Raw genomic sequence first — 26,873 nt, forward strand, 5'->3', positions numbered from 1 at the left:
ATTGAACAGAGACAAACAGCGAGCAGAAAGTGTAATAACAATTTCAAGAGCACATGACACTGCAGAGTTGTGGAGAATGCGGCTGTGACAAACATGTTTTAGTTACAGCTCAATAATACTTAATTGACAGTACAATTTTGCAAAAAATTCTTTTTATTAAATCCATGTGATCAAAGTTTTGTGCTGCAGACATCCCAAAAGTATTATGTCCTAGAACAGGTTCATTGTGAAGACTAAGTTTCCATAAGTTTCCATATGATGGAAAATGAAGAATGTTAATTCATCTCACTTTCAATGTGGTGGAGTGTACTTTAAATTTTTAATAAAATAAGTCAGACGCTATAGCTTATGTATGTATTTATGAATGTATGTAAGTACATACATGGTTTTCATTTGGGAGTACAGTAGCCTCAAATGCATCAGTAATTAGCAGGGGTAAATTTACATGACACCAATGGTATATAAAGACACTGCAATCACTTTTACACACCCATGTGAAGGAGATATGAAAAGATGGTATAATAAATTATTTCTTTATTTTCATTTAGATTTTATACAAGCAACTATATTACTTTGGGATATAGAGTTTATAAAAGTATATTAGACTGACTTGTTAAGGAAATAGTGGCAGTCTTCTTTAGTGGTAGTCAGAGCTCTTCCTGTGTATCAGAGCATGACAATATGCACCAACACCTTTATTCCCTATTAATTATGTATAGAGCTGCTTTTTATTGTTCAGTAGTTTCTGATTGTGCTGCTAAAAAAAACTACACATAATTTAGATAAAAGGCTATTATTGAATATTTTTATTATTCAATGAAAAAGGTTGATACTTTTTAAAATGTTGACATACAATATACATGTCAGATAATTAAAGTTATATGTTTACATGAAGAAACAATTTGTGCTGGGCTCGAGCAACAGCTTTAGCTTCATAGTAGAGTCACAGATCCTGTCTTGGAACCAGATGTGCAGCATCTGGCTATGAAAGACTACTCTTAATTAATCTTCTTTACCTATTTTTCATTACAGATGCTATCCACAGTGGAGAATGTTTCCAGTATCTTAGTGTTTACACTAACTCAATTAGATGAAACTATGGAAAACAAATATATGCTTTTTTCTTTGACTGCCTTGTGTTATCATTTTATTTTATTGTGCAATATTACTGTAATTGTTTGCATTGCCTCAGATAAGAGGCTTCATGAGCCTATGTATATTTTTTTATGTAACTTGTGTATTAACGCACTGTATGGCACTGCTGGCTTCTACCCTAAATTCATGTATGATTTACTGTCTCAAATTCCAGTAATATCATATTCAGGATGTATGATTCAAATATTTGTTATTTATTCATCTGTTTTATGTGACTATTCAATTTTAACAGTTATGGCTTATGACAGGTATGTGGCGATATGTAGGCCTCTGGAGTATCACTCAGAAATGACAAATATCAAAATTGGAACATGTATTCTTTTTTGTTGGCTTGCACCATTGTTTTCCATGGGTATTCTAGTCTTGTTAACATCAAGACTCACCTTGTGTGGATCAGATATTGGAAAGCTATATTGTGAAAACTGGGCAGTTGTTAAACTGGCTTGTTATACAACCACAGTAAATAATGTGATTGGATATATAGTTATAATCATATATTTGGGACATGTCGTATTGATCACTGTTTCATATATTCATTTGATTGGAAAATGCAGAAAATCGATAGAGGATAGGTATAGATTTATGCAAACATGTATGCCGCACCTGCTTGCACTGTTCAATGTTACTGTTGCATTGTTGTTTGATGTGCTTTACAGCAGATATGGTTCAACATCATTCTCTCAAAGTGTGCGAAATTTCTTGGCACTAGAATTCCTTTTTATACCTCCCATTTTAAATCCCATTATTTATGGACTAAAACTGACAAAAATACGAAAGAAAGTAATGGGAATTTTCTCCAGTAACAATGCTGTTGCATAAAATGGAAATGTGTATTGTGCAAAAGATTGTGATAGCACCCATTAACATGTAATTATGAAATTACTCTATTTTGAAGGAATCTAAAAAACACAGAATGGGAGGCACTTTTGTATATGACTGACCAAGTAATAAAAGGCTTGCCTCCATCATAGCACCTCTGAAATATTTAGATCATTTTGAACACCTTCCATGACATACATTTCTATTGTCAGACCCTTCTGTCTCCTTTTTTCTCCTATCATTCAGTATCACTCCTATAATCTCACCAATAGCTTTGGTGCTGAGAACTTCACTGCTCTGCAGCTTCTCAAGGAGCTTAAAAACAGTTCATTTGTACTGCATTTTAAGAATAATCAATGCAATCAAGTGATTTATTTGAGTCTGCCAGATCGGGCCCACTAGAGTGCGCAGGTACAGTAAACTGGTGCAGGCTCGATCTGGCATACTTAAATAAATCACTTGATAGCATCGAATATTCTTAAAATACAATACATCTATCAACAAAAAAATTCTTAGGACTAATATAGGCACCTGCTTGCGAATTTTCAGTTGTCTACGTGCAACCATTTGCCTGAAATCCCGCTGAATACACTGGTTTTTTGGTAAATTTCTACAACAATCGTGCCTGTCATTTTGAATGGCCTTTTAAAACATGCTTCCGGCATAAGCTAACTTCAGATTTTGTAATAGAAATTCAATTACCATCAAAGCAACTGCAAGACACGTTTAAAAAGTATATAGAATGCTAGTAAAGTTCTTTATTTGCTTGCTCACATCTTTGTACAAAAACATGTGTTCCTTTCCTTTGTAATCTAACACAAAATATACAAGCCTTTTCACTCAAAATGTGAAAATATGGATTTCAAAAGGGCTTTCAAATGTGAGCAATAAATCAGCAATGGAAAAAATTATTTATTGTGCCTTAATATATTATCTTTAGTCTCACATTATTCATTGTTAGGGACTGTTGTAATAATTTTTCATGCACACTCTTGATTATTGAAACACACATTGCAAACACTAAAGAGTTAAACTTTAACCCTTTTTGTTTTCAACATAGGGGCAGAGTCTTAAGTTAACTTGAGACTACACACTTTATCATTTACAGCATTTAGCTGACACATTTATCCAAAGCAACTGACAATTATGACTAAGTACAATTTGAGGGTTAAGGGCCTTGCCAAGGGGCCCAACAGGGGCAACTTGGCAGTGGCAGGGCTTGAACTATTTTCCAATTACAAGCCAAGCACCTCAACCACTGAGCTACCACAGCCCATGACAGTACCCCTATATAAATCTTTTGATCCAACCATCCCCTCTCTATGGGAGAATATGCATTCAAAGGTATGAGACTGTGGAACATATTTATGTATACTTTAAGGGGCAATTTGTGCTTTATTTAGACAAACGTTTATGTCACTGAATACTAAAACAACTTTTGCTGTCAGAGTAGTTACTGCTTAAATATGCTAATGATCCTTGTTTTTCAAACAATAATTCTACCTGATCTTAAGTACTTCAGATATCGATCCCATTAATGATAATGGCTATAAACAGATTAAATTAAACTGTTTCTGTTATTTATAGCTTTCAGTGGTCTCTCTATGAACCAGTGTTTTATTGCTTTATTTAACATTTTACACAGTGAAATGCAGGAACTAAAAACTTAGTTTAAGTAGTTTCAAAGCATTAAAAATGCTTGAAATGCTTATACTGAACATCTGCTCATCATCTTATCATCTGCAAATTCAACTTCAAATCTATGATCTGCAACAATTTAAACCACCTTAATAAGACATGTGTATCATATAATGGTGAGATTAATATCTGAATTTGCAAACATCATTTTTTTGTGACTATTAATGTTTGTAAGATGCAGTTCCATGGAAAAAAAAAATCACAAATTTCAAAGAGATGAAAACAAATTAATAAAAAGCTAGTCTTTAAATAATCCAATTTACTTCCATTCCAGATTCTTCCCAAAATGGAGAATGCTTCCAGTGTCTTAGAGTTTAGACTCTCTGGATTAAATGAAACATCTGAAAAGAGATACTTCATTTTTGCTTGGACAGCCCTGTGGTATTATCTAACCTTACTGTGTAACATCACTGTAATTTTTGCTATTGCTTCAGATAAAGGCCTTCATGAACCTATGTATATATTTTTGTGTAACTTATGCATAAATGCACTTTATGGAACTGCTGGCTTCTACCCGAAGTTCTTGTATGACTTACTCTCCCAATTTCATGTGATTTCATATGCCGGATGTATGATTCAAATATTTGTTATTTATTCATCTGCTTTGTGTGACTTCTCAACTTTAACAATTATGGCATATGACCGGTATGTGGCAATATGTAGACCTCTAGATTACCACTCAGAAATGACAAATCTGACAGTTCTAAAATGTATCCTCTTTTGCTGGCTTGCACCATTTTGTTGTATGGCTCTTGTAGTCTTTTTAACATCAAGACTAGCCTTATGTGGCTCAAGTATTGGAAAGTTATATTGTGAAACGTGGGCAGTTGCTAAACTGGCCTGTTATTCTACAACAGTGAATAATGTTGTTGGACAAACAGTGATTATTATATATTTTGGTCATGCTGTGTTGATTGTTGGCTCATATATTAGATTAATTGGAACATGCAGAAATTCAAAAGAGAGCAGATATAGATTCATGCAGACATGTGTGCCACACCTGTTTACACTGTTCAATTTTACTGTTGCATTGTTGTTTGATGTATTTTATAGTAGATATGGTTCAATCTCTATTCCACAAAGTCTGCGAAATTTCTTCGCATTGGATTTCCTATTCATACCTCCCATTTTAAATCCTCTAATTTATGGATTACAACTGAGTAGAATTCGAAAAAAAATTACAAGTTTGTATTTTAGAAACAGTGTAGGAATATCCTAAACTTTAAACACGTATCATGTAGAATAGTATTCCAATAAATTGTTTTAATTGTAAATTGTATTGACATGTCGAGTACATTTTTTTTAAAGTTCAAAATAATAAGCTTGGCTAAAGGGCCATAGATTTATTTAAATCAGAAAAAGTAATTAGTGATTCAGCTCAACAGTGTCACATGTAGAGGTTTGCAAGTAATAACTCAGCTTTAAAGGGCCCATATCCTATATTTTTCTTTTATTCTATTTTTTCCCTTCATGTCAACCTTTTAACATTTATCTGGCTTCATGTTCCAAAAACATGATTCAGTTTTGCACAACAATTTTCCAAACTCTTTATCACTTAGAATTAAACAGGCTATTTCTGTCACTGTGCCTTTAAGATGGATAAAAGATAAATGAGATAAATAGAGGCTGCCCTCTATTTTGCTTCATTCAAAAAGCACTCAGTACTGAAGCACCTGAGAACTGCTTTTTAAGTACACACTCTGTACTGAAACCTATTGATTTGGATGTAGCAGAACATCTCTACTGCCCTCAGGGTGAGAGTCTCTGCAGGTCAGAGTAGATAACATTTCAAAAGCAAAAGCTTGCTGGATGCATCAAAAGGACAATGGGGGTGTCAAAAAGTGGGTGTGTTGACAGGAAGAGAGCGTCTGAGAGTACGTGGCACCAGGCATATAACATCATTTTTGATTTCCTAACCTATGCCTTCTGACAACTGGAAAATATAGTTAATTATTAATTAATTAAAATTAATCAATTAATGTATTGATTAAAAATCTATAAATTTTGATTCCAATTCATGCATGCTAGATGTGTTAAAAATACCATTGTACATTGGCGTATGCAAATACCCCATACCTCACGTCATATATTAACTGACACGAAGGGCTAGGGTTAGCCGCCATATAAAATATCGTTGCACCGATTTGCTTTTCTGTTTTTCTTCTCCTTACATCTGTTAGTAATTCAAAGTGTCATGAAATGAAGAAGTGTCTTTTTTAATTCAGTTTAGTAAGCTACAATTATGGGAATTGATACATTACTTGATCTCATGAGCAGCTTGATAACTTGGCCAGCAATCTAATGTTAATTAGCTAGCTGTTACTTATTTTCTAAGCACTCTTTTAACTAAGTTAACTTATCCTAATGTTAGTCTGACTTAAAATAACTAAGCTAGCTAGGTAGTTATTCAAATACCCTAATTAAGTCGCTAAAAGACAACTTTTTTTTTTTTTAGATTGCAGCTAGTTTTCTTTCAGTTTGGAACTTTTCATCACAGACTTTAGAGAGGAATTAGAATAACTTAGTTTAGCTAACCTACCTGACAGTTTGTTTTTATATGTACAATCCTTAGCGGAAGAAACGGCTCTTGGACTAAGGTTAAATGAAAACTCTTTAACCTCTTGAGTCAAGAAAACAAGCAGTAACATTAATGTTTCTGTGTTGGCCAATGTGTGACAAAAGAGTCGACAAAGCAAAAAGAGGGATATTCACAGCTGGGTATGTGCTTTATGTACTTTATGATTTTACGAACTCAGGGATGCTGTTTCCAACATGCAAAAAAGTAAACAGTAAATAGTAATTGTGAAATAAACATGTTCTACTCAAATCAAATCAAAGTCTATTTGTCACATACAGTATTTAAGCATTAATACAGTATTTTAGGAAACTGTCCTACAATCAGTACTGTTTCAATTCATTTGGTGAGTAGCAGCGCAAGACTCAATTCCCCCTTGACAGTTAGCCATTCCACTAATTAGCCAACCATCCCTTGACTGTATTAGCTAGCTTATTACTATTTAGCCAGCTGAGCTGATCCACCCTCTACAGTATTAGCTAGCATGCTTCTAGTTAGCTAGCCAAGCTGATCTACCCTTGACTGTAATAGCTAGCTTACATTCTACTATTCATTTTCCCTGTCCCAGCTACCTAGCTGTTGAAGAAGCAAGTAGCTTTGGTATCACTCTGAAATTCTTTTTCACCTTCACTAAGGACTCCACCTGCAAAATGATAGGCCAGTATTGACTCTGGTTTTCTGTTGACAGTAATCTCTAAGATTCTTTTAGCTTCTTATTCAGTTTAATGATTTTTGTTTCTGAGTCCACCATTGTTTCTGCTTGCACTGAGTATCTGTTCTATCATGACTGTTGCTGTATTCAACATTCAAACACAGGCAACAGGCTTGGTAGGTACAACAGTAAATACACTACAGGCAGGTGGCTATTATTTACAGAAGAAGCTTTAGCCCACCAGTGTGCAAATAATCTTTTACAGTAGCCTTCCCCATTCATGATCATTTAAGCTGAATGGGGCAATCACCAGAGGAAGAGCCCATACTACGCATTTTAAAATGTTTTATTCAAAGCCTCCAAACTGATTGGAGCCATCATCTGAGGGATGTGTATTTTAAGAAACGTAACAAAAATAAACAGTCAATTTTATATAGAGTGTTTGAGTTGTTTTGGTCATAAGCATCGCGTCGTGCTGCTTTGATAGCACAGGCAAACAGATACAGTCAGATATTAAAAGAGTTGTAATCTAGGAATGTGTTTGGTATCAGGTAGGCAAGCAAAATGGAAAAAATAAATCCAAATGGGGATAAACAAAAAAAGAGTAATACAAATAGTGACTACTCAGAACATTAGCTAGGTTTTTCAGATGCTGAAGTTTGACAGTATTTAAGGAATCATTAAAAATGCACTGGAACTGTGGAAAAGTTTTATCAAGTTAGCTCTGTGTGGTTTGAATTTCTAGTGTACATTAAAACATAATAGTTGATGAACAATAGACCAGACTCACATAGAGTACATCGTAGCTGTTTACTTATAGCACGCCTCAGTGTTATCCTACAATTAACAAAGCAAATGGACACTGGTTTTCCATATACAAAAGCTTCTGTTACTTAATGGGCATGCTACTTACATTTTAGCCAAAGTAACCTACAATTATGTAATGAACACAAATTGAGTGTTAAGTGCCTTGCTCAGGGGCCCAACAGTGGCAACTTCATTGTGGTGGGGCATGAACTGACAACTTTCAGATTATAAGTCAAGTACCTTCAACACTGAGCTACCAGCACCCCTTTACTTTAGCCAGCTAACTTCAAATGGCAACTACAAGTGAGACAGCTGCTGACATTTTTTAAGGGTACTATTCAATGAAAATCACACATTAATTCAAGGAGGTCACCAACTCAATGTGTCAATCTTAGACAGAAAGGAAAATGTTACATAGTTTCTGTAAGAAACTAGATGTAAATGTAACACAATCTATGAGAATTTCACATTTTGAGTGAAAAGGTTTGCGTATTTTGTGTTACATTACGAAGGAAAGGAACATGTTTTTGTACAAAGATGTGAGCAAGCAAATAAAGAACTTTACTAGCATTCTATATACGTTTTAAATGTGTCTTGCAGTTGCTTTGATGGTAATTGAATTTTTATGACAAGATCTGAAGTTATCTTATACCGGAAGCATGTTTTAAAAGGCCATTCAAAATGACAGGCATGATTGTTGTGGAAATTTACCAAAAAAACAGTGTATTCAGCAGGATTTCAGGCAAATGGTTGCACGTAGACAACTGAAAATTCGCAAGCAGGTACCTATATTAGTCCTAAGAAATTTTTTGTTGATAGATGTACTGTATTTTAAAAATATTTGATGCTATCAAGTGATTTATTTAAGTATGACAGATCGAGCCTGCACCAGTTTACTGTACCTGCGCACTCTAGTGGGCCCAATCTGGCAGACTCAAATAAATCACTTGATTGCATTGATTATTCTCAAAATGCAGTACAAATGAACTGTTTTTAAGCTCCTTGAGAAGCTGCAGAGCAGTGAAGTTCTCAGCACCAAAGCTATTGGTGAGATTATAGGAGTGATACTGAATGATAGGAGAAAAAACGAGACAAAAGGGTCTGACAATAGAAATGTATGTCATGGAAAGTGTTCAAAATTATCTAAATATTTCAGAGGTGCTATGATGGAGACAAGTCTTTTATTACTTAATCAGTCATATACAAAAGTGCCTCTCATTCTGTGTTTTTTAGATTCCTTCAAAATAGAGTAATTTCATAATTACTGGAGACATGTTAATGGGTGCTATCACAATCTTTTGCACAATACATATTTCCATTTTATGCAACAGCATTGTTACTGGAGAAAAATCCCATTACTTTCTTTCATATTTTTGTCAGTTTTAGTCCATAAATAATGGGATTTAAAATGGGAGGTATAAAAAGGAATTCTAGTGCCAAGAAATTTCGCACACTTTGAGAGAGTGATGTTGAACCGTATCTGCTGTAAAGCACATCAACAATGCAACAGTAACGTTGAACAGTGCAAGCAGGTGCGGCATACGTGTTTGCATAAATCTATACCTATCCTCTATTGATTTTCTGCATTTTCCAATCAAATGAATATATGAAACAGTGATCAATACAGCATGTCCCAAATATATGATTATAACTATATATCCAATCACATTATTTACTGTGGTTGTATAACAAGCCAGTTTAGTAACTGCCCAGACAATCTATAAAAAGGCATGCTGCATGCTTGTTGTTAGCAAGGTGTACACATCACTTTTGCTTTGTCGACTTCAGTTGCATTTTGAGGACTGCTGATCTGTATTTTGGAATTAATTTAAGGTTATGTGTAATTTGGGGAGATGTTTTTTGGGGGATGGGGTATGCAGAAGAGGCATCTGCTTTACACACTTTATACCACTGCAGGTTTTTCAAGAAAAAAATAAGAACAACTAAAATCCCTTTGTTGTGTATGTATTATTAGTATAATAATGTAATGCATACAACAAAATAAGGATCTCCCACCAGTATACATTGTTTTTAACTGGTATGCATGCAAAATGAGACACTTTTGTGCTGAAATCATGACATGTTACTCCAAACATGGCCAGTATTCATTTTGAATAAAGTTTGTTTTACAAAGGTCTTATAGTACTACAAAAAGCATTATCCTTACCCGCAGTTGACATATTTGACAATATCTGAAATAAGAAAAAGGTGACTTTTTCTGGAACTTTATAAACACAGGGCCCAGAATGTCCCTATTTACACTTGTCCAAGAGCTTACAATTTTTGATCCGATCACTCGAGACTTGTTAATATCAGGTGTAAATGCAGTCTTACACCACATTGTGCCACATGATGTGACTGGTGGACCACTCATCCCTCAGCAGCATGTATGTCATCAGCAGCTAGGCATCCTGTCATAGATTGATACACATCAAACAGATCTGCAGTGAAAAAACTAGGACTCCTGACATACTTAATTATGATACATTAGCTTATAATAGTAAACGGGTTTGCTTGGTTAGCTTGAGAAATGCCAACGCATGGCTTTATTACTGGTGGTTCATATAATGAGGTTCATATAGCGTAGTGGTTAACACCACTGCCTCCTGACTGGGATTCACTCCCCATCTGGGCAAGCTCTCTATGTTATACCAATAAGAGTCCTTGGAAAACACTCCTAACATTACACTTGCCTACCTCTATAACATGATAAGAACATCTGCCATATTTACATTTATGGCATTTAGCTGACGCTTTTATCCAAAGTGTCTTACATTTATGACTGAGTACAACTTGTGCAATTGAGGGTTAAGTACATTACTCAGGGGCCTAATATGTTAAATGTAAATAAACTAAATCTTACCTTATTTACAGCTTAGGATACAGTGGTTGCTGTGAAAAATGATAGAAAAGTAATTCCTGTTGCCAGGTTTTTAAAAAAAATAAAATATGACTAACACCAAACGTCTAGTATCTGATTGACTGCAGTTGAAAACGATCCTTCCACTGGTGCTCTGGCATGTAGGATTAAATACTTGCCAGTATCTCCACTGCTTAAGAACTACCTTTGTGATGGTACACCATTTTTTTCTATTCACTGGTCATCTAGCATTATTTGAAGTGTAGAGCTATACATGGTAACTGATCTACTGTTGGCTACAAAGACATAAGAGCTAAATGTATAAAGTTTATTTTTGGCAACATCCCTACAGCAGTCAACAAAAAACTGTAATGTTACGTGTTAAGTACTTTGTATCTGACTGCTTTTCAAACCTGGGTCAGTACAATGCAGGACTGCCAACAAAACTTTCCCTAAAAGATGGATCAATACCAAATGTGCAATGCTAAACTGGAGATAAAGTAAATGTCAATTAGAACAAAAAACTGAAAACTTTAGAATAAAAGGCTCCAAGGAATCCCTACAGATTTGTGGTAAAGAGATTTTATTATTAGATAAATTGTATCTATATGTTACAATATATTTGCCTGGAATTTGAAATAAATAAACATGTGTTGTGGAGTTCAGGTGATGCAAAACTGTAGAGTTCCTGAAAGTTCTTATGGAAAGTGGAAAACACCCACAAAAGTTGGTGGAGAATGACTGAGCTAAGATCCTATGTGACATCCAGATACAGACAAAATGGTAATGGGTAACCAAACGGACATAGTAGCTGATGGATAAATGGCAGAAGAGGGCCATAACAATATATGTAGCAATCACAAGCGATTGCAACATCAGGAACAAGGAATATGAAAAGCTTGAGAAATACAAAGGGCTGAGAGAAGAGCTGGAAAAGTTGTGGAGGGTGAAGGCAACAATAGTTACTCTGGTAATTAGCGCACTAGGGTCTGTGATCCCCAAACTGGTTCACCATCTGTGTATGTTTGATTGTGATGGTAATCAACTGTGATTGATGGTGATGTTGCCAGGTGTTTTTTTGTTGTTGTTTTCTTCTCCTTCCTTTTATATTTGATGTTCTCCTCCCATATGCACCTATGTCTAGTTATCCCTTATTTAAATGGACTTTGCAAATACTAATGTGCTGCAGAATCATTGTTGTATTGTTTGTGCCATTTCTGAGCTGGTTTCCCTGTTTATTCTTTGCTGTCTGCTTGTGATTTTTGCCTGTTTGTCAACACATTTTTCTTATCTTCTGCCTATTTTTTGTTTATACATTGAAAAACATGTAAAAAAAAAAATAAACATGTACATATGTCTGATTGTCTGGGCAAGCTTTATATAATGTCTTTGCCTAAAATAGGCGTAGTCTGGAAGAAAACCAGTTAGCTGGATCACATTCCTCTCATGATGCCTACGTTTGACAGTCTGTTTTCTCTTGAGTATGCACTTATCTGAACCAGCACCGTACAACAATCTGGAGTATTTACCTGCTGGATTACTGCTGCAGTGCACATTGTATATCAAGCACTTACTGGATCCCAGGCTAACTGAGAGGGGATTGGTAAGTTTTATCATGTTGTGGCTTAGAGACCCAGCTCTCATGGGCAGAGAGCTTGCTGAGGGAGGAACACCCAGGACTGAGCATTGCACAGAGAAATTCCTCTTATCGAGACACTAGAAATGACTAAGGAACAAAGTGATTCTTATGAGACTGTGGATGAGGGGGACGTCATATCTGTTCAGGAGCTGGTAGCTTTGCTGTTCACAGAGAAACCATTCAGGGCACCATTCAGAGGTCAAAACTGCAGTAATTGACAAGTCTTCAGCTGTAAATGAGATCTGCACCAAGGTCCCTGTATCTCAGTTGGAGCCTTCACTCTGCAGCACTCAGTGAAGAAGGGAGACAACAATGCCACTGAGGAGGTTCATGCACCATACTGCCAGAAGCATTGCTGACTCCACAAAACACAGTGGTGACATCAGACCTCATAGAAGTAAAGCCCACTCCTGAGCCAGAGCTGGTTCTGGCACCAGTTCATCAGCCTTGCTGTAACATAGTACCACCCCTAGTTCCATGCCCATTGTCAGTATCATTCCATCCAGACCCAGTTCAAACAAAAGTGGACCAAAACAAAAAAAGAAAAGCAAAAACAAAAGTGAGCCAAAAGAAACACACTAACCTAACTCCCTGCCTGTCCACAAAATATATACTAACCCAAAACTACAAACAAAACAGTGACCATCTCCTACACTGGTGTGAAGTATAAACCGACAACACAGAATTATACAAAGCTATATACACAAAATACTATGCACATTGTACACTATTTCTAAAGTAGAGGTACAAAGAAAGGGTAATTAAAAGACATAATCAAAACACACTAGCAAAGGTCATAACAACAAACAGCAGAAACAGCCACAAACTAAAACTAGCAATCGGAACATGAGTGAGCTCTAAGCTAGTTAAACAGCATGTGCGATGGCTCTTTTGTAGTAGTCAGCTTCAAGGCGAGCAACACAGAACAGGTCACATCAGCTTAAGAGAATCAGAAGGATCAGCATTCCAAGTCTTATGCTACAAAGAAAACAAAGAAACACGCACTATCCACAAATAGAGAGCATGCAACCAAAGCTATGACAAAGCAAAGTAGAGAGGTGTAACACTAAGAATATTGCAGTCTCTGGAGAAAACATCACCAGACATCTCCAAGAACATTCTAGGGATAGTCCTATTATCCCTTCAGGTTATATGGAGGGTGCCATCACCTTGCCCTGCTCCATCATAGGTGTCATTCCCACTCATGGCAAGGTGACAAACACTGTTCAGCTTGCTTTCTGTTTGGAATGGATGGATTGCTGTGCAAAGAAGTTCAGTGCCATTAGGGGTGTCATCTCTGAAGTCTGCACCAGAGAGCCCCCCATTTACAGTATGGAGGTCACCCTGGCACTGGATTGAGAGCCAACCTTAGCTGTACCACTGCCAATTCCAAATCCTCACATAGCCCCTGTCCTGGCTCCTGTTTTCTATGTTGTCTTGTTTTGTCTCCTCTACAAGGGATGGCACTCACTGCAGCCTTTGCTCATGACCTGGTCCTGGTTTAATATCTTCACCAGTCCTTTGCTGATGGTTCTTTCACAGTTCTTTTGCCTGTGTTTGATGCCAAGGATCCAGCCTTGTGTCCTGTCTCTGGCATTGCAGACACCACCTTTTCTCCATTCCCCAGCATGGAAGACACTGCCCTGTCTGCACTTATTGGGGTGGAAGACACCACATAGTCTCTTGTCTCTGGCATTGATGATGCAACCTTGTCTCTAGTCCCTGGCACTGATGATGGTGCCCTGTGTCCTCTTTCCGGGCTAGAAGGCAGGTTCTTTTTGTGCTTGAATTTACTTAACTCATGGTGCTTGGCTTTAGATTGGGTATAGGTGTCTTTGTTGACCTAACACCATTAGAGCTCATACAAGCTACTTCATTCACTATATAGTGGGTGCAAATGTTGATGTTATCACCTCCCTACTGAAAAATATAGTTAAAATAAAAACCTTGCTACTAGTGGTGATACTATTGCTCAGCTACAGCAATGGACATTGAATGGGTTTTCTTGTGTATAAGCAGAGGGCAAGCAAGGAGTAGAAAATAGGCAAGCTGAAGAAGAGTGGGAGCAGTCTTCTTCAGCTTGCCTGTGCTCTTGTCTAGATGCCTTTTCTGCACCTCTGCTTAATATATGCATGTCTAATTAGGAGCTCATTTGGGTGTCTTTTTAAAACAGGTCAGATATGTAAGCATCATGTTGTCAGTTACCAAAATATGTTGACATCCAAAAAAGGGTAAAAATGACTGGTCATGTTCAGTTAAGAGTTCTAATATATTTTTATCTGCCCAGATCCCTTAAAATAGCCTATATTAGAATTTTCTTTATATTGTTGGAATTGAATCAATTATTTCTAAAAAGGAAGTATTTTATTAATATTATAAAAAGTAAAGGTTCAAGTTCAGTGGAAAACTGTTGAAGCTGTTGCCCCACTGTAGCAACATAGAGATAAGTATTTTTGTGTCTAATTGCAGTTCATAGTCAAGCCCCACCCACAAATGACCAACGTAGGCCAACAGGGTAACTAGCAATTGCTATGTTGTATGGAATTATATATGGTATATAATTCAGGCACATATAAGGCACTCACTTTGTTTTTACAGAGATGCACTTTATGGTTCTTTCCTACAGTTAGTTTGTCTCTGACAATCTATGCATACAATGGAAAATGGAACCTTCTTTTACTTCAACATGTTTGAAGATATGGGACACTTGAGATATTTTTTCTTTTGCTTGAGTTTTACTATATACTGTTTAATCTTATCATTCAATATGATCATAGTTTTTGTAATAGTTCTGGAAACTGCACTGCATCAACCTATGTACATTTTGATTTCATGTTTATCAGTCAATTCTCTTTATGGAACTGCAGGTTTGTTTCCAAGGTTACTATCTGATTTATTGTCATACTCACATACAATCTCCCGCTATGCATGTCAAGTACAAGCTTTTGTCATTTATACTTATGCATCATATGAATACACAATCTTAACTTTAATGGCATATGACAGATTTATTGCTATTAGTAAACCATTACAGTATCATAGCATTATCACTCCCAGGATTCTTGCTATTATGATTGTTTTGGCATGTATATTTCCACTGCTTTCTGTTGGTACTGGAATAATTTTGACTGCCAAACTAAAACTGTGTGGACATGAGTTAACAAAATTGTACTGCAGTAACTGGGTAATTGTAAAACTCTCCTGTATGAATACTGCCTTAAATAATATTTTTGGTTTTGTAGTTCTCATAATTACAGTGCTCATCCCATTGAGCTTCATTTTGTTTTCTTATATTAAAATTCTCATCATTTGTCAAAGAAACTCATCAGAGTTCAGAAGAAAAGCTTATCAGACTTGTCTACCTCACCTGGTGACTTTTGTAAATTACTCAATTACCACTGTGTGTGAGGTCACTTTTAGCCGCTATGAAGATGGAGTTTTTCCTCAAGCAGTGGCTGTTATATTATCACTGGAGTTTTTGACAATACCTCCACTTTTAAACCCTCTAATTTATGGCTTAAGATTCCCAGATATTCGCAGAAATATTAAACGTATTCTAAGTACATCCAAATAATCTCAGCAAATACTCATGCACCGTGTTTTAAATGTGAGTTGTAAATTGGCATCTAATTTCACTTTGTTGGTGTAAGATATAGTCTTGTTGTTTTTGTTTTTGTAAAGAATGACGTTTTTATCAGAGACATGTTGATCATCCAGTATACTACATAGTGTACTGTGTTTTCAAAAAAAGTTCGATAAGAATGAACATTGATTCATAGTATCCAACATGAATTTGTATGCCCAAGTTACTTAAAAAATTCAGAGCTACAATTAGGAGCTCATTTGGGTGTCTTTATAAAACAGGTCAGATATGTAAGCATCATGTCGTCAGTTTTCAAAATATGTTGACACAAAAAAGGGTAAAAATGACTGGTCATGTTTAGTTAAGAGTTCTAATATATTTGTATCTGCCCAGATCCCTTAAAATAGCCTATATTAGAATTTTATTTATATTGTTGGAATTGAATCAATTATTTCTAAAAAGGATGTATTTTATTAATATTATAAAAAATAAAGGTTCAAGTTCAGTGGAAAACTGTTGAAGCTGTTGCCCCACTGTTGCTGTAGCAACATAGAGATAAGTATTTTTGTGTCTAATTGCAGTTCATAGTCAAGCCCCACCCACAAATGACCAACGTAGGCCAACAGAGTAACTAGCAATTGCTATGTTGTATGGAATTATATATGGTATATAATTCAGGCACATATAAGGCACTCACTTTATTTTTACAGAGATGCACTTTATGGTTCTTTCCTACAGTTAGTTTGTGTCTGACAATCTATGCATACAATGGAAAATGGAACCTTCTTTTACTTCAACATGTTTGAAGATATGGGACACTTGAGATATTTTTTCTTTTGCTTGAGTTTTACTATATACTGTTTAATCTTATCATTAAATATGATCATAGTTTTTGTAATAGTTCTGGAAACTGCACTGCATCAACCTATGTACATTTTGATTTCATGTTTATCAGTCAATTCTCTTTATGGAACTGCTGGTTTGTTTCCAAGGTTACTATCTGATTTATTGTCATACTCACATACAATCTCCCGCTATGCATGTCAAGTACAAGCTTTTGTCATTTATAGTTATGCATCATATGAATACACAATCTTAACTTTAATGGCATTTGACAGATTTATTGCTATTAGTAAACCATTACAGTATCATAGCATTATCACTCCCAGGATTCTTGCTATTATGATTGCTTTGGCATGTATATTTCCACTGCTTTCTGTTGGTACTGGAATAATTTTGACTGCGAAACTAAAACTGTGTGGACATGAGTTAACAAAATTGTACTGCAGTAACTGGGTAATTGTAAAACTCTCCTGTATGAATACTGCCTTAAATAATATTTTTGGTTTTGTAGTTCTCATAATTACAGTGCTCATCCCATTGAGCTTCATTTTGTTTTCTTATATTAAAATTCTCATCATTTGTCAAAGAAACTCATCAGAGTTCAGAAGAAAAGCTTATCAGACTTGTCTACCTCACCTGGTGACTTTTGTAAATTACTCAATTACCATTGTGTGTGAGGTCACTTTTAGCCGCTATGAAGATGGAGTTTTTCCTCAAGCAGTGGCTGTTATATTATCACTGGAGTTTTTGACAATACCTCCACTTTTAAACCCTCTAATTTATGGCTTAAGATTCCCAGATATTCGCAGAAATATTAAACGTATTTTAAGTACATCCAAATAATCTCAGCAAATACTCATGCACCGTGTTTTAAATGTGAGTTGTAAATTGGCGTCAAATTTCACTTTGTTGGTGTAAGATATAGTCTTGTTGTTTTTGTTTTTGTAAAGAATGAAGTTTTTATCAGAGACATGTTGATCATCCAGTATACTACATAGTGTACTGTGTGTTTTCAAAAAAAGTTCACTAAGAATGAAAATTGATTCATAGTATCCAACATGAATTTGTATGCCCAAATTACTTAAAAAAATCAGAGCTACAATATCTTCATATACTTTTAATAGGAACCTATTAACACTGCTGAAAATTGAGCAGAGGTTGACCATAATCGATTTTCTAATAGTATGGTTACACACCTCCTGATAGATTCTAGGTAGATTCTGATTTTTGACTTTTTGTCTTTTTTTTGTGTGCTTAATCTTTCTGTGCAAATTGAAAGTGATACAATGAAAATTCATGAAGACATTTGTAAAATGTTTTGCTCAGCAGCTTGTTTAATTCAAACTAACTTTTAGTGAAAAAAAATGTCTTAACACTGTGTTATGATGAGGAATGAGCTAATGGCTGCAAGTAATGTACCTGCAACTACGTATATCCCTAGATAAAAAGATAACACTCTAATGTACCTAATGAAGTTTAAATCATTATTACAGCATTGATACCCTATAAGAGTCAATTGTGCCACTAACTGTTGTACCCTTAATAGTCTGTGTGTAGCTAAGGTTACTGTTCATTTTCAAGTGGCCTATTTAAAAACATAGCTAACTGTAATTACTAACATGAATCATTACAATTTCCCACAAAACTATAATGGTAAACAATACTGTTGGTGTATGGGCCTACAAATGTGTATAGGATCTGTTTGTACGTTTCACACTCAACAGGCTCAAATTCATGCCTGGCCAGAAAAAGGGAAACACAAGAGTTGCTCAGCAAAATATATGTAACTAGTTTCACTGTACTGTCATGTTACATGTAAATTAAAATTAATACTGCATACCATCTTAATCAAGCAATAGTATACTTACTACAAACACTTTTTATCACACATCAAAGCATTAGTGAACTAATATAACATATTGTTCCTGCATTTGTGGGAACATACATGACCACAATATAGAAATATATACATATGCAGGTGTAGCTGGTGTCTTTTTTCTGAATTTATGCAAACACTATTTCCTTTTATAGTAAATCACTTTTGGCTAGTTTGTTTATGAACAGAGACTTACAGATGTAATATAGTAAAGCAAAATTAATTTGTGAACTTGGGTTTAAAGCAAGTTCTTATTAAACATGCAACTAAGTTGCAAATAAATCTTAAACTGAAACTTTGCTTGTTTGCAGAAAGTTATTTCATAGCCCCTTGGTTCTACCTAATGAAAATTGTTTGCCTTCAGTGTTTAGTGCTTATGATAATTTTAATAGTAATCAGTGACAGACTAATTAATGATATTATATTAAAAGATTGGTTTACCAAGAGTGACACTACAGTCTTTTCACCTAAAATGAGTTAAGCACAGTCTTGTTACAAAAATAATAATAGAACTTTAGATCCATAATACATCATGGTACATTTACTTTCATTCCTAAGTATCACTACATTACAAACCAAGTAAGTGGTTTGTTCACCTTGTCCACCACCAGGAGTGCACGTGTGTGTGTGGCAGCTGGTTACACCACTGACTTTGGTACAGGATGTTGGGGGTATGAATCCCAACCTGGGTATCTCCATTGTGTAGACAAAGCCCTTAATGCTGCCTGCCTACTTCATTAACAATGAGAGAAATAAAAGAGTCATGCTGGCTTGAGCATCAATGGGTCAACAAGGTCCCCATCAGATTTTGGGGGATCAGGGCAATCTGATGAAAAGTGGGCTACTGGAACTAATACAAGACACTCATGGACAAGAGTGGAGAATAGAGGACTATTGGAATGCTGCTACGCAAGCAACCCCAGTGAGAGGGGGTATATGCAGAGGATGTGGGAACTATGGATGCTTCAAAACCCAACATCTAGTCTAACTCTGAAACAACTAGTAGCTAAGTGTTCCAACATCCACAAGCAGCAACTGCAATCACAACTGAAGATTGATGAGGTACAACACATTATCTACGGCAAGGGGGAGCCAGGACAACATGTCAGATGGGAGATATCATTATCATCCCCACACCCTGAACTTCGGAACAAAGACCAATGAGTCCATGCACAAAGCTCAGTACAAGAGCTGCTGACCTGTGATTGAAAATCATTGCTAAGATGGACAAGCTACCAAGCCACAGCAGACTCTCAAGACCAAGTGAAGTACCTGAAAGGCTGCTGGAAGCTTCAAATGCAGCCTTAAACACAATCCCTACTGTGACCATCACTGAAATGAACAAGCTGATATTTGCCACACAGAGATGCTTGGCTAAAGGACAAACATCATCATCAAGGACCAGTATCCTCCATGGAGAAGGAAGTTGGATGTCAAGATGAAGGCCTACAACCTTTGGAGGCCAAGATTAATGCCACACAGAAAGACAGCTATCAGAAATGCAGAAAGGCACCTGAAGGTAACTGAGAAGTATACAAAGCTGTCCATCCTGTTTATTCTAAGGCTTCATACATATTCTCCCATGCTCTCTTAAAGCATGAAGAAATGAACAGTTCCAGGCCCTGCCATGATCCAGACTGCTCTCCAGGAGCACTTGGCAGCACAAATGAACCACCCTAAATGGTTAACTGAAGGCCGGACAGTCCTGTTCCTGAAGAACCCCCAGAAAGAATTCCATCCAATTACCAGCTGATAACCTGCCTCTGTACAACATGGAAACTCCTGTCAGGCCTCATTGTGGCTAAGATAAGTAGGCACATGGGTCAATACATGAGTGGGGCTCAGAAGGGCATTGGCAAGAACACTAGTTCGAAGGTCTAAGTGGGACATACCCACAAAATGACCATGGTGGATCCTGTGGGACTTCCACATACAGACAGACAAGATGGTAATGGCTAACCAACCGGACATAGTATTGGTGGACAAACAGCAGAAGAGTGCTGTAGTGATAGATGTGGCAATCCTGAGTGATAGCAACATCAGGAAAAAGGAACACAAGAAGCTTCAGAAATTACCAAGGGCTGAAGGAAGAGATCAAAAAGATGTTGGGGGTGAGGGCAACTGTGGTTCCCATGGTAATCAGAGCACTAGGGGCTATAATCCCTAAACTGGAAGAATGGCTCTAACAGATACCAGGAACAATATCAGAGAACAGCTAAGATACTATGCAAGACATACAGACTCCCAGGCCTTTGGTAGAGGACTTGAATGTTTACAGACCTCATATAATGCAAAAAAAGGTTTATATTCATGTAGCAGTATGCTCCGCTTCCCACTTATCACATGGTACTGCCTGCCATATGCATGTGGAGTCGTCATTGTTGACTTCATTAGGACTGCCCCGTTTGTTGCCACACACCCTTGTTAGCACACACCTGCACCTTGTTATTTGTTCCATCTATGTATGCATATAAACCCATATTTTGTAACTTATGGTCAGTCATTGTTTGATGTTCGTGTTCATGTAGGTATTAGTGCTTGTGTTCACGTTCATGTTTGCCTGTGTAAATTGTGCGTTTAATACTCATGTTTATGTATTGTTTGTCATGCTTGTTATGTGAGTGTCATTGTTTATCATCTGAGCAATCAGGATGGCACAGAGCAGGCATGCACTGAGAGGAAGCTGTCATCCCAAGCTCCTGTCTGGATACCTGGATGTTGGGGAGAAGACCTAAAGCTTGCAGCCACATGGGAGGAGGAGGAGTCAGCCTGCTCCAGCCAAGGAGAGAAAACCCCCTGGAATTTCTTTGGGGGGGGGCTAGTGCTACCAGGTCAGACTCATGGGGAGCAGACTGCCTCCTCTGGGACCACTGGGCCCAGCTAGGTCTCCAGTTGTTTCTACTGTCGTCTATTCTCTCTTTCTTCCAGGTGTGGGTAATAAGAACTTGGCTGGTCCACCTAAAGCCCCAGAAGAAGACTGCGTCTAGGGCATCGCCTCTATGATGGGCTCTCCATGGGCAACTTGCGACATGTGGGCTGAAGTTCATCTCAGCACATCCAGACAAAGGATAGGCACATTCCCCTCTGTGTGCCATGTGGGGCCAGGGACATGCCCTTCTAGCAGACATTTTGTTAGTGTGACTTTTTTGTTTGTCTGTGGGCGCACGTCCTCGTCATTGTGTGCCCCCACTGTCTATGTGGGTGCATCATGTTGTCTGTCTTGGCTGGGTCCCGCTTAGCCTGCCTTCATTGATGATCGCCACAGTGCTTCTGGTCCCATTCAGGCTGCTGCCACCACAGGTCTCCATTGTGCTTTCTGTCTAGCTCTGTGGAGGCTGCTGCTGTACATCACTGCACCTTCAGTCCTGGGAGAGGCACGGATTCCGCCTTTCATCCTCATGCATTGAGGCATGTGTGATGTTGGCAGCACAGAAGAAGCAAGAGGCAAGTTCGAGCCAAAGTGCTCTTTATTCTGCCTTCAACAAAATTATAAGTAAACCCACAATCAACCAAAAAGGTAATGTGTTCAGAGGTTCTGGGTAGTGGTGCACTAGGTAGAAGCTTCCACGGCAGTAGTCCGCTAATGTACAGCATCCTCTCCAGGGACCTGCAGAATTAAATAGCGGAGAAAACAAGAAACAGGTGTATCACATTAATAGGTAGGTGATTGTGAGCGAGGCAGGAATGAAGCATGGCCCTGCTCTGGAGTAGGTGTGTCCCTCCTGGCTGATGGACAACCAACTGTGACCGGATGTCCCTTTGTGTTTGCTTAAAGCTCACCTTTTGTTGGGTGGGCACTAGGATTTACTGTGCCACGGTGGCCTGGGGTTCACTGTCCCTGTAATGGGTGGTGGGGGGGGGTCTTTAACAGTATGCTCACCTTTCCAGTTATCACATGGTACAACCTGCCAAGTGCATGTGGAGTCATCATTGTTGACCGTTTTCATTAGGACTGCCCTTTGTTTGTTGCCATGCCCCCTTGTTTGCACATACCTGCATCTTGTTATTTGTTCTATGTATGTATGTATGTATGTATAGTCATGGCCAAAGGTTGAGACTAACACAAATTTTGTTTTCACAAAGTTTACTGGCTCAGTTTTTTTAGATCCTTTTGTCCAATATTTATATGGTATAGTAAAGCATTACATTTTTTTGTTTTGTTTTGTTTTTGTTTTTACTTATTATTGACAAATACATCCAGTTTAAGCAAATAACTCCACACATGAATGGTCTCAGGATGCCTCACTTTTGGTATGACACAGGACTCATCATAGTGCTCACCTAGTCTTCTCTGGACAATCATTTGTCCAGATGTCCCAAACAGTCTGAAGGGGGCTCCATCAGAGAAAATAACTTTACCCCATTCCTCTCCAGTCCAATCACTGTACTTCCTGCAGAATGTCAGTCTGTCCTTGATGGTTTTTCTTGGAGAGAAGTGGCTTCTTTGATGCCCTTCTTGAAACCAAGCCATCCTCCAAAAGCTTTTGCCTCACTGTGCGTACAGATGCACTCACACATGCCTTCTGCCATTTCTGAGCAAGCTCTGCACTGGTGGTGACCCGATCCCATAGCTGCATTCCCTTTAGGAGGTCTTTGTGCTTGCTTTACTTTCTGGGGCACCTTAAAGCCTTTTTCACTGCAATTGAACCTCTCTCCTTGAATTTCTTGATTCGATAAATGGTTGATTTAGATACTATTCTACAAGCAGCAATGTCCTTTCCTGTGAAGCCCTTTTGATGCAATGCAATGATGACTGCACGTATTTCCTCACCAAACTTCTTATCTTTGTCATCTACTGCCCTCCAGGTTCCCTAGATCACTTCATTGATGAGCTCGACATCCTCCTGAGTCAATTCCCCATTGAAAGAAATTCACTCATTCTTCTTGGAGACTTCCATCAGAAAAACTGCATTCCTCCTGCATCCTTCTGCTGTTGACAGCTTTTGACCTCACCATCAACCACTCTCCTCCGACACACAAAGCAGGCAATGTTCTAGACCTGATCTTCACCCGTACCACCACAACATCGGACATCACATTCACCCCCTCTCCACCTCTCGGACCATCACTTTCTATCCTTCTCTCTCTCCCTTCCTTCTCTTTACATCCAGTCCTCCCCAATGTGTTCCTCCTCCTTCTGTCGAAATCTGCACTCCTTAACTCCCTCTTCCCTTACTTCTACTATTTTGTCCACCCTTCCTCACCCTGACTCTTGGATACAGTTACAAATTCTTTCATTTCTACACTCTCATCAATGAATCTCCTGTGCCCTTTCTCCTCTAGAACTACAAAGTCCTCTCCACCTGCCCCCTGGCTAACAGAAACACTTTGCTGCCACAGGAGAGAACTAAGGACTGCAGAGAGGTGGTGGAGGAAATCTCACCTAGATTCAGACCTCAGCTCATATCATTCTCTCCTTTCCAAGTTCTCACTGGGAGTAACATCTGCAAAGCCATCCTACAGAGGAAAATTTGAATCATCAGCATCTGAGCCGCACAAGCTCTTCACTATTTTTTCTTCTCTCCTTAATCCTCCTCCACCCCCTCTTTCCTCATCTCTTACTCCTGAGGATTTCATCACCTTCTTTGAGGAGAGGGTTGCAGCAATCCACCAGTCCTTTTTCTCTGTTCCCACTCTTCCAACCAGTGTGCATTCCCCAACATCCAATTCTCTGACGTCTTTCTCTCCTCTCTCCTCAGATGAAATTCTTCAACTTCTGATTTTCAGCAATCCAACTACATGTCTGCTGGATCCAATTCCTTCCACTCTGTTCCAGACTATCGCAAGAGATCTGCTTACTGTCATCTATGTCATCATCAACAACTCCTTATCTTCTTGATGCATGCCAACTGCATTCAGAACTGTCAGGGTGGTACCAGTCCTCAAGAAAGCCACACTTGATGGCTCCAACATTACCAACTACAGACCAGTATCACTTCTCTCTTTCCTCTCAAAAGCCATTGAACGAGCAGTTTATCAATTGTCTTTTTTCCTCACCCAGAACCAACTGCATGATCACAATCAGTCTGACTACAAACCGGCACATCTACAGAAACAGCCCTCATAGCAGTGATGGAGAAAGTTCATGCTGCTAAAGCTGCCAAACTGTCATCTGTTTTGATTCTTCTAGACCTTTTGGCAGCCTTTGACACAGGGAACCACAACATTCTTCTCTCTGTTCTCTCTCTTTCTGTACATCCCAGGTCCTCCAAACCCTTACCATGACCTCACAGTTTCCTTTGAGAACTCCCTGGCATCACCATCCAAAGCTGCATGTAACCTAGGCATAATTTTAAACCAGTTGTCATTCTCAACTCATGTTTCAAATGTAACCCGGTCTTGCAGATTTCTACTTTGTAACATATGAAGGATTTGGCCCTTTCTCTCGCAGGAAGCTACCCAGATACTTGTGCAGTCTCTTGTGATCTCAAAGCTAGACTACTGCAACTCGCTACTTGCTCGTCTTCCTCTAAGAACCATCAAACCTCTACAACTTGTCCAGAATGCAACAGCATGACTGGTCTTCAATCTTCCAAAGTTCACACGTTACTTCGCTGCGGTCTCTTCATTCGCTTCCAGTAGCTGCACACATCAGATTTAAAACCTTGATGCTTGCCTACAAAGCCAAAAATGGACAAGCCCCTTCATACATGAGGTCAATGGTCAAAGTCTGCTCCGTACCTCAAGTACTTTGAACCTAAAGTATAGCTCGGCTTGAAATACCTTACTTCAGGTCTCATGGACCACAAGCATTGAGACTATTTTCTGTCCTGGCTCCAAGATGGTGGAATGAACTCCCGCTTGCTGTCCGGACAGCAGAGTCCCTTGCAGCCTTCAAATGCAGACTGAAGACCCATCTATTTTTGGAATATTAAAAGACTATTGACTCTGCGCCCATGTTGACTGACTAAATTAATACTTATTGTAGGGTATTGTTTATTACACTGATGTTGTTTAACAAACTCTAGCACTTACTGTTTTTTGCACTTATCATTGTTTAAGATAGACTTTATGTATTTTGTACTTATGGGTATCAGCATTGCTCCCTGTATTTCTACAGTATTCTAGTTCATTAGTATTTTGAACTCTAACCTACTGTACTGTACTAGGATGTATTCTATGAGTAAATGATAAAGCACTTGTAAGTCGCTCTGAATCAGAGCGTCTGCTAAATACTGTAAATGTAAATGTAATGTTTCCTTGGAGGTTATCATGGTTAATAGAAGAGAACTTCAAGCACCACCACCCTTTTAAAGCAACAAGTCTGCTCTTTTAATCAGTATGATAGTGATATCATCTGTCTTGTCCTTGTTAATATTTTCTCCTGACCTAACGAAAAGATCAATGAAATGGTGTTAGCAGGCCATTTTGTGGCAGGGCTGAAATGCAGGGGCTGGAATGCAATAATTTGTGATTAAGTTTCATGGCAAGGAATGACTTTGCAATTAATTAAAATGAATCTGATCAATCTTCACAATCTAGAGTTAATTCAAATTGCCACCATAAAAACTGAAGCAGCAAACTTTGTTAAAAACAAAATTTGTGCTTGTCTCAAAACCTTTGGCCACGACTGTATATAAACCCTTGTGTTTTGTAACTTATGGTTGATCATCGTTCGATGTTCATGTTCATATAGGTATTCATTTTAGTGTCTACATTCGTGGTTGCCTGTATAACTTGTGTGTTTAATGCTTGTGTTTATGTATCATTTATGTCACGCTGCACTAGCTTGTTATGTGAGTCTCGCCTTTTATCGTTTGTCTCATGCTTAATAAATGTCTTTCTTCATCAAGAGACATCTGTGCAACTTGCTCCTTGCCCTGCAGCACTCGGGCCATCACAATTCATTTGTAAACAACATTATTCACAATCTTCTAACTAATACACCCATTGCAGTAATTTTTCTTTGCTTGCACCAATGGAAGGCTTAATAAACTAATAGGATGACTTAAAGACAGTAGATGAAAAATTATTTTAAAATAGTGAACAAAAAAGTGTTACTGGTGTTTGTCTCAGTGAAAAATACAAAACAACAACAACAACAACAACAAAAACAACAATAATTCTGTAGATAAAGCATCTCTATGTGTGTCCCTCATCTGTGAAATGTATAGTATAATTATTAAATAATTACCAGTATCTGAAAACTTCATGCTTTGTCTTTCATATTTACATCCAATTTCATCTACCTTGTTCCTTCATAGGCTATTTTGGGAAAATAATGTTGTAATATCCCATACTGGGCTTTTCAGTATGCTATATTTCCAAGGTATTTATCCTCTTGATATGTAAAATATTAAAACATCACATGACAGACTGCCAATGACAGCATAAAAGCAGAGACCAATAGGTCAATGTCATAATTA

The 26,873-nt window shown here is 37.7% G+C and overlaps 4 protein-coding genes across 4 annotated transcripts; all 4 read left to right on the forward strand.

The window, feature by feature from the left end:
* Positions 1 to 1,032: 1,032 nt before the first annotated feature.
* On the forward strand, positions 1,033 to 2,864 carry LOC113574686 (olfactory receptor 1D5-like). The gene has a single exon (XM_027005786.2). The coding sequence runs from the start codon at positions 1,033 to 1,035 to the stop codon at positions 1,972 to 1,974; it is 942 nt and encodes a 313-aa protein (XP_026861587.1). The 3' UTR covers positions 1,975 to 2,864.
* Positions 2,865 to 3,950: 1,086 nt separating this feature from the next.
* Positions 3,951 to 4,891, forward strand: LOC113574687 (olfactory receptor 1D2-like). Its single transcript, XM_027005787.3, has one exon. It carries the CDS (start codon positions 3,959 to 3,961, stop codon positions 4,889 to 4,891), a length of 933 nt encoding a protein of 310 aa, XP_026861588.2. The 5' UTR covers positions 3,951 to 3,958.
* Positions 4,892 to 14,861: 9,970 nt separating this feature from the next.
* On the forward strand, positions 14,862 to 15,779 carry LOC113574719 (olfactory receptor 6K3-like). The gene has a single exon (XM_027005825.2). It carries the CDS (start codon positions 14,862 to 14,864, stop codon positions 15,777 to 15,779), a length of 918 nt encoding a protein of 305 aa, XP_026861626.2.
* Positions 15,780 to 16,556: 777 nt separating this feature from the next.
* On the forward strand, positions 16,557 to 18,580 carry LOC113574688 (olfactory receptor 6K3-like). The gene has a single exon (XM_027005788.3). The coding sequence runs from the start codon at positions 16,557 to 16,559 to the stop codon at positions 17,472 to 17,474; it is 918 nt and encodes a 305-aa protein (XP_026861589.2). The 3' UTR covers positions 17,475 to 18,580.
* The last annotated feature ends 8,293 nt before the right edge of the window (positions 18,581 to 26,873 follow it).

The sequence above is a fragment of the Electrophorus electricus genome, chromosome 17 (assembly GCF_041902795.1).
Source record: "Electrophorus electricus isolate QZ-2024a chromosome 17, ASM4190279v1, whole genome shotgun sequence".
Lineage (NCBI taxonomy): Eukaryota > Metazoa > Chordata > Actinopteri > Gymnotiformes > Gymnotidae > Electrophorus > Electrophorus electricus.

Excerpts from the sequence above, each read along its gene's own strand:
- LOC113574686 (XM_027005786.2), top strand. The coding sequence starts at position 1,033 with ATGCTATCCACAGTGGAGAATGTTTCCAGTATCTTAGTGTTTACACTA.
- LOC113574687 (XM_027005787.3), top strand. The coding sequence starts at position 3,959 with ATGGAGAATGCTTCCAGTGTCTTAGAGTTTAGACTCTCTGGATTAAAT.
- LOC113574719 (XM_027005825.2), top strand. The coding sequence starts at position 14,862 with ATGGAAAATGGAACCTTCTTTTACTTCAACATGTTTGAAGATATGGGA.
- LOC113574688 (XM_027005788.3), top strand. The coding sequence starts at position 16,557 with ATGGAAAATGGAACCTTCTTTTACTTCAACATGTTTGAAGATATGGGA.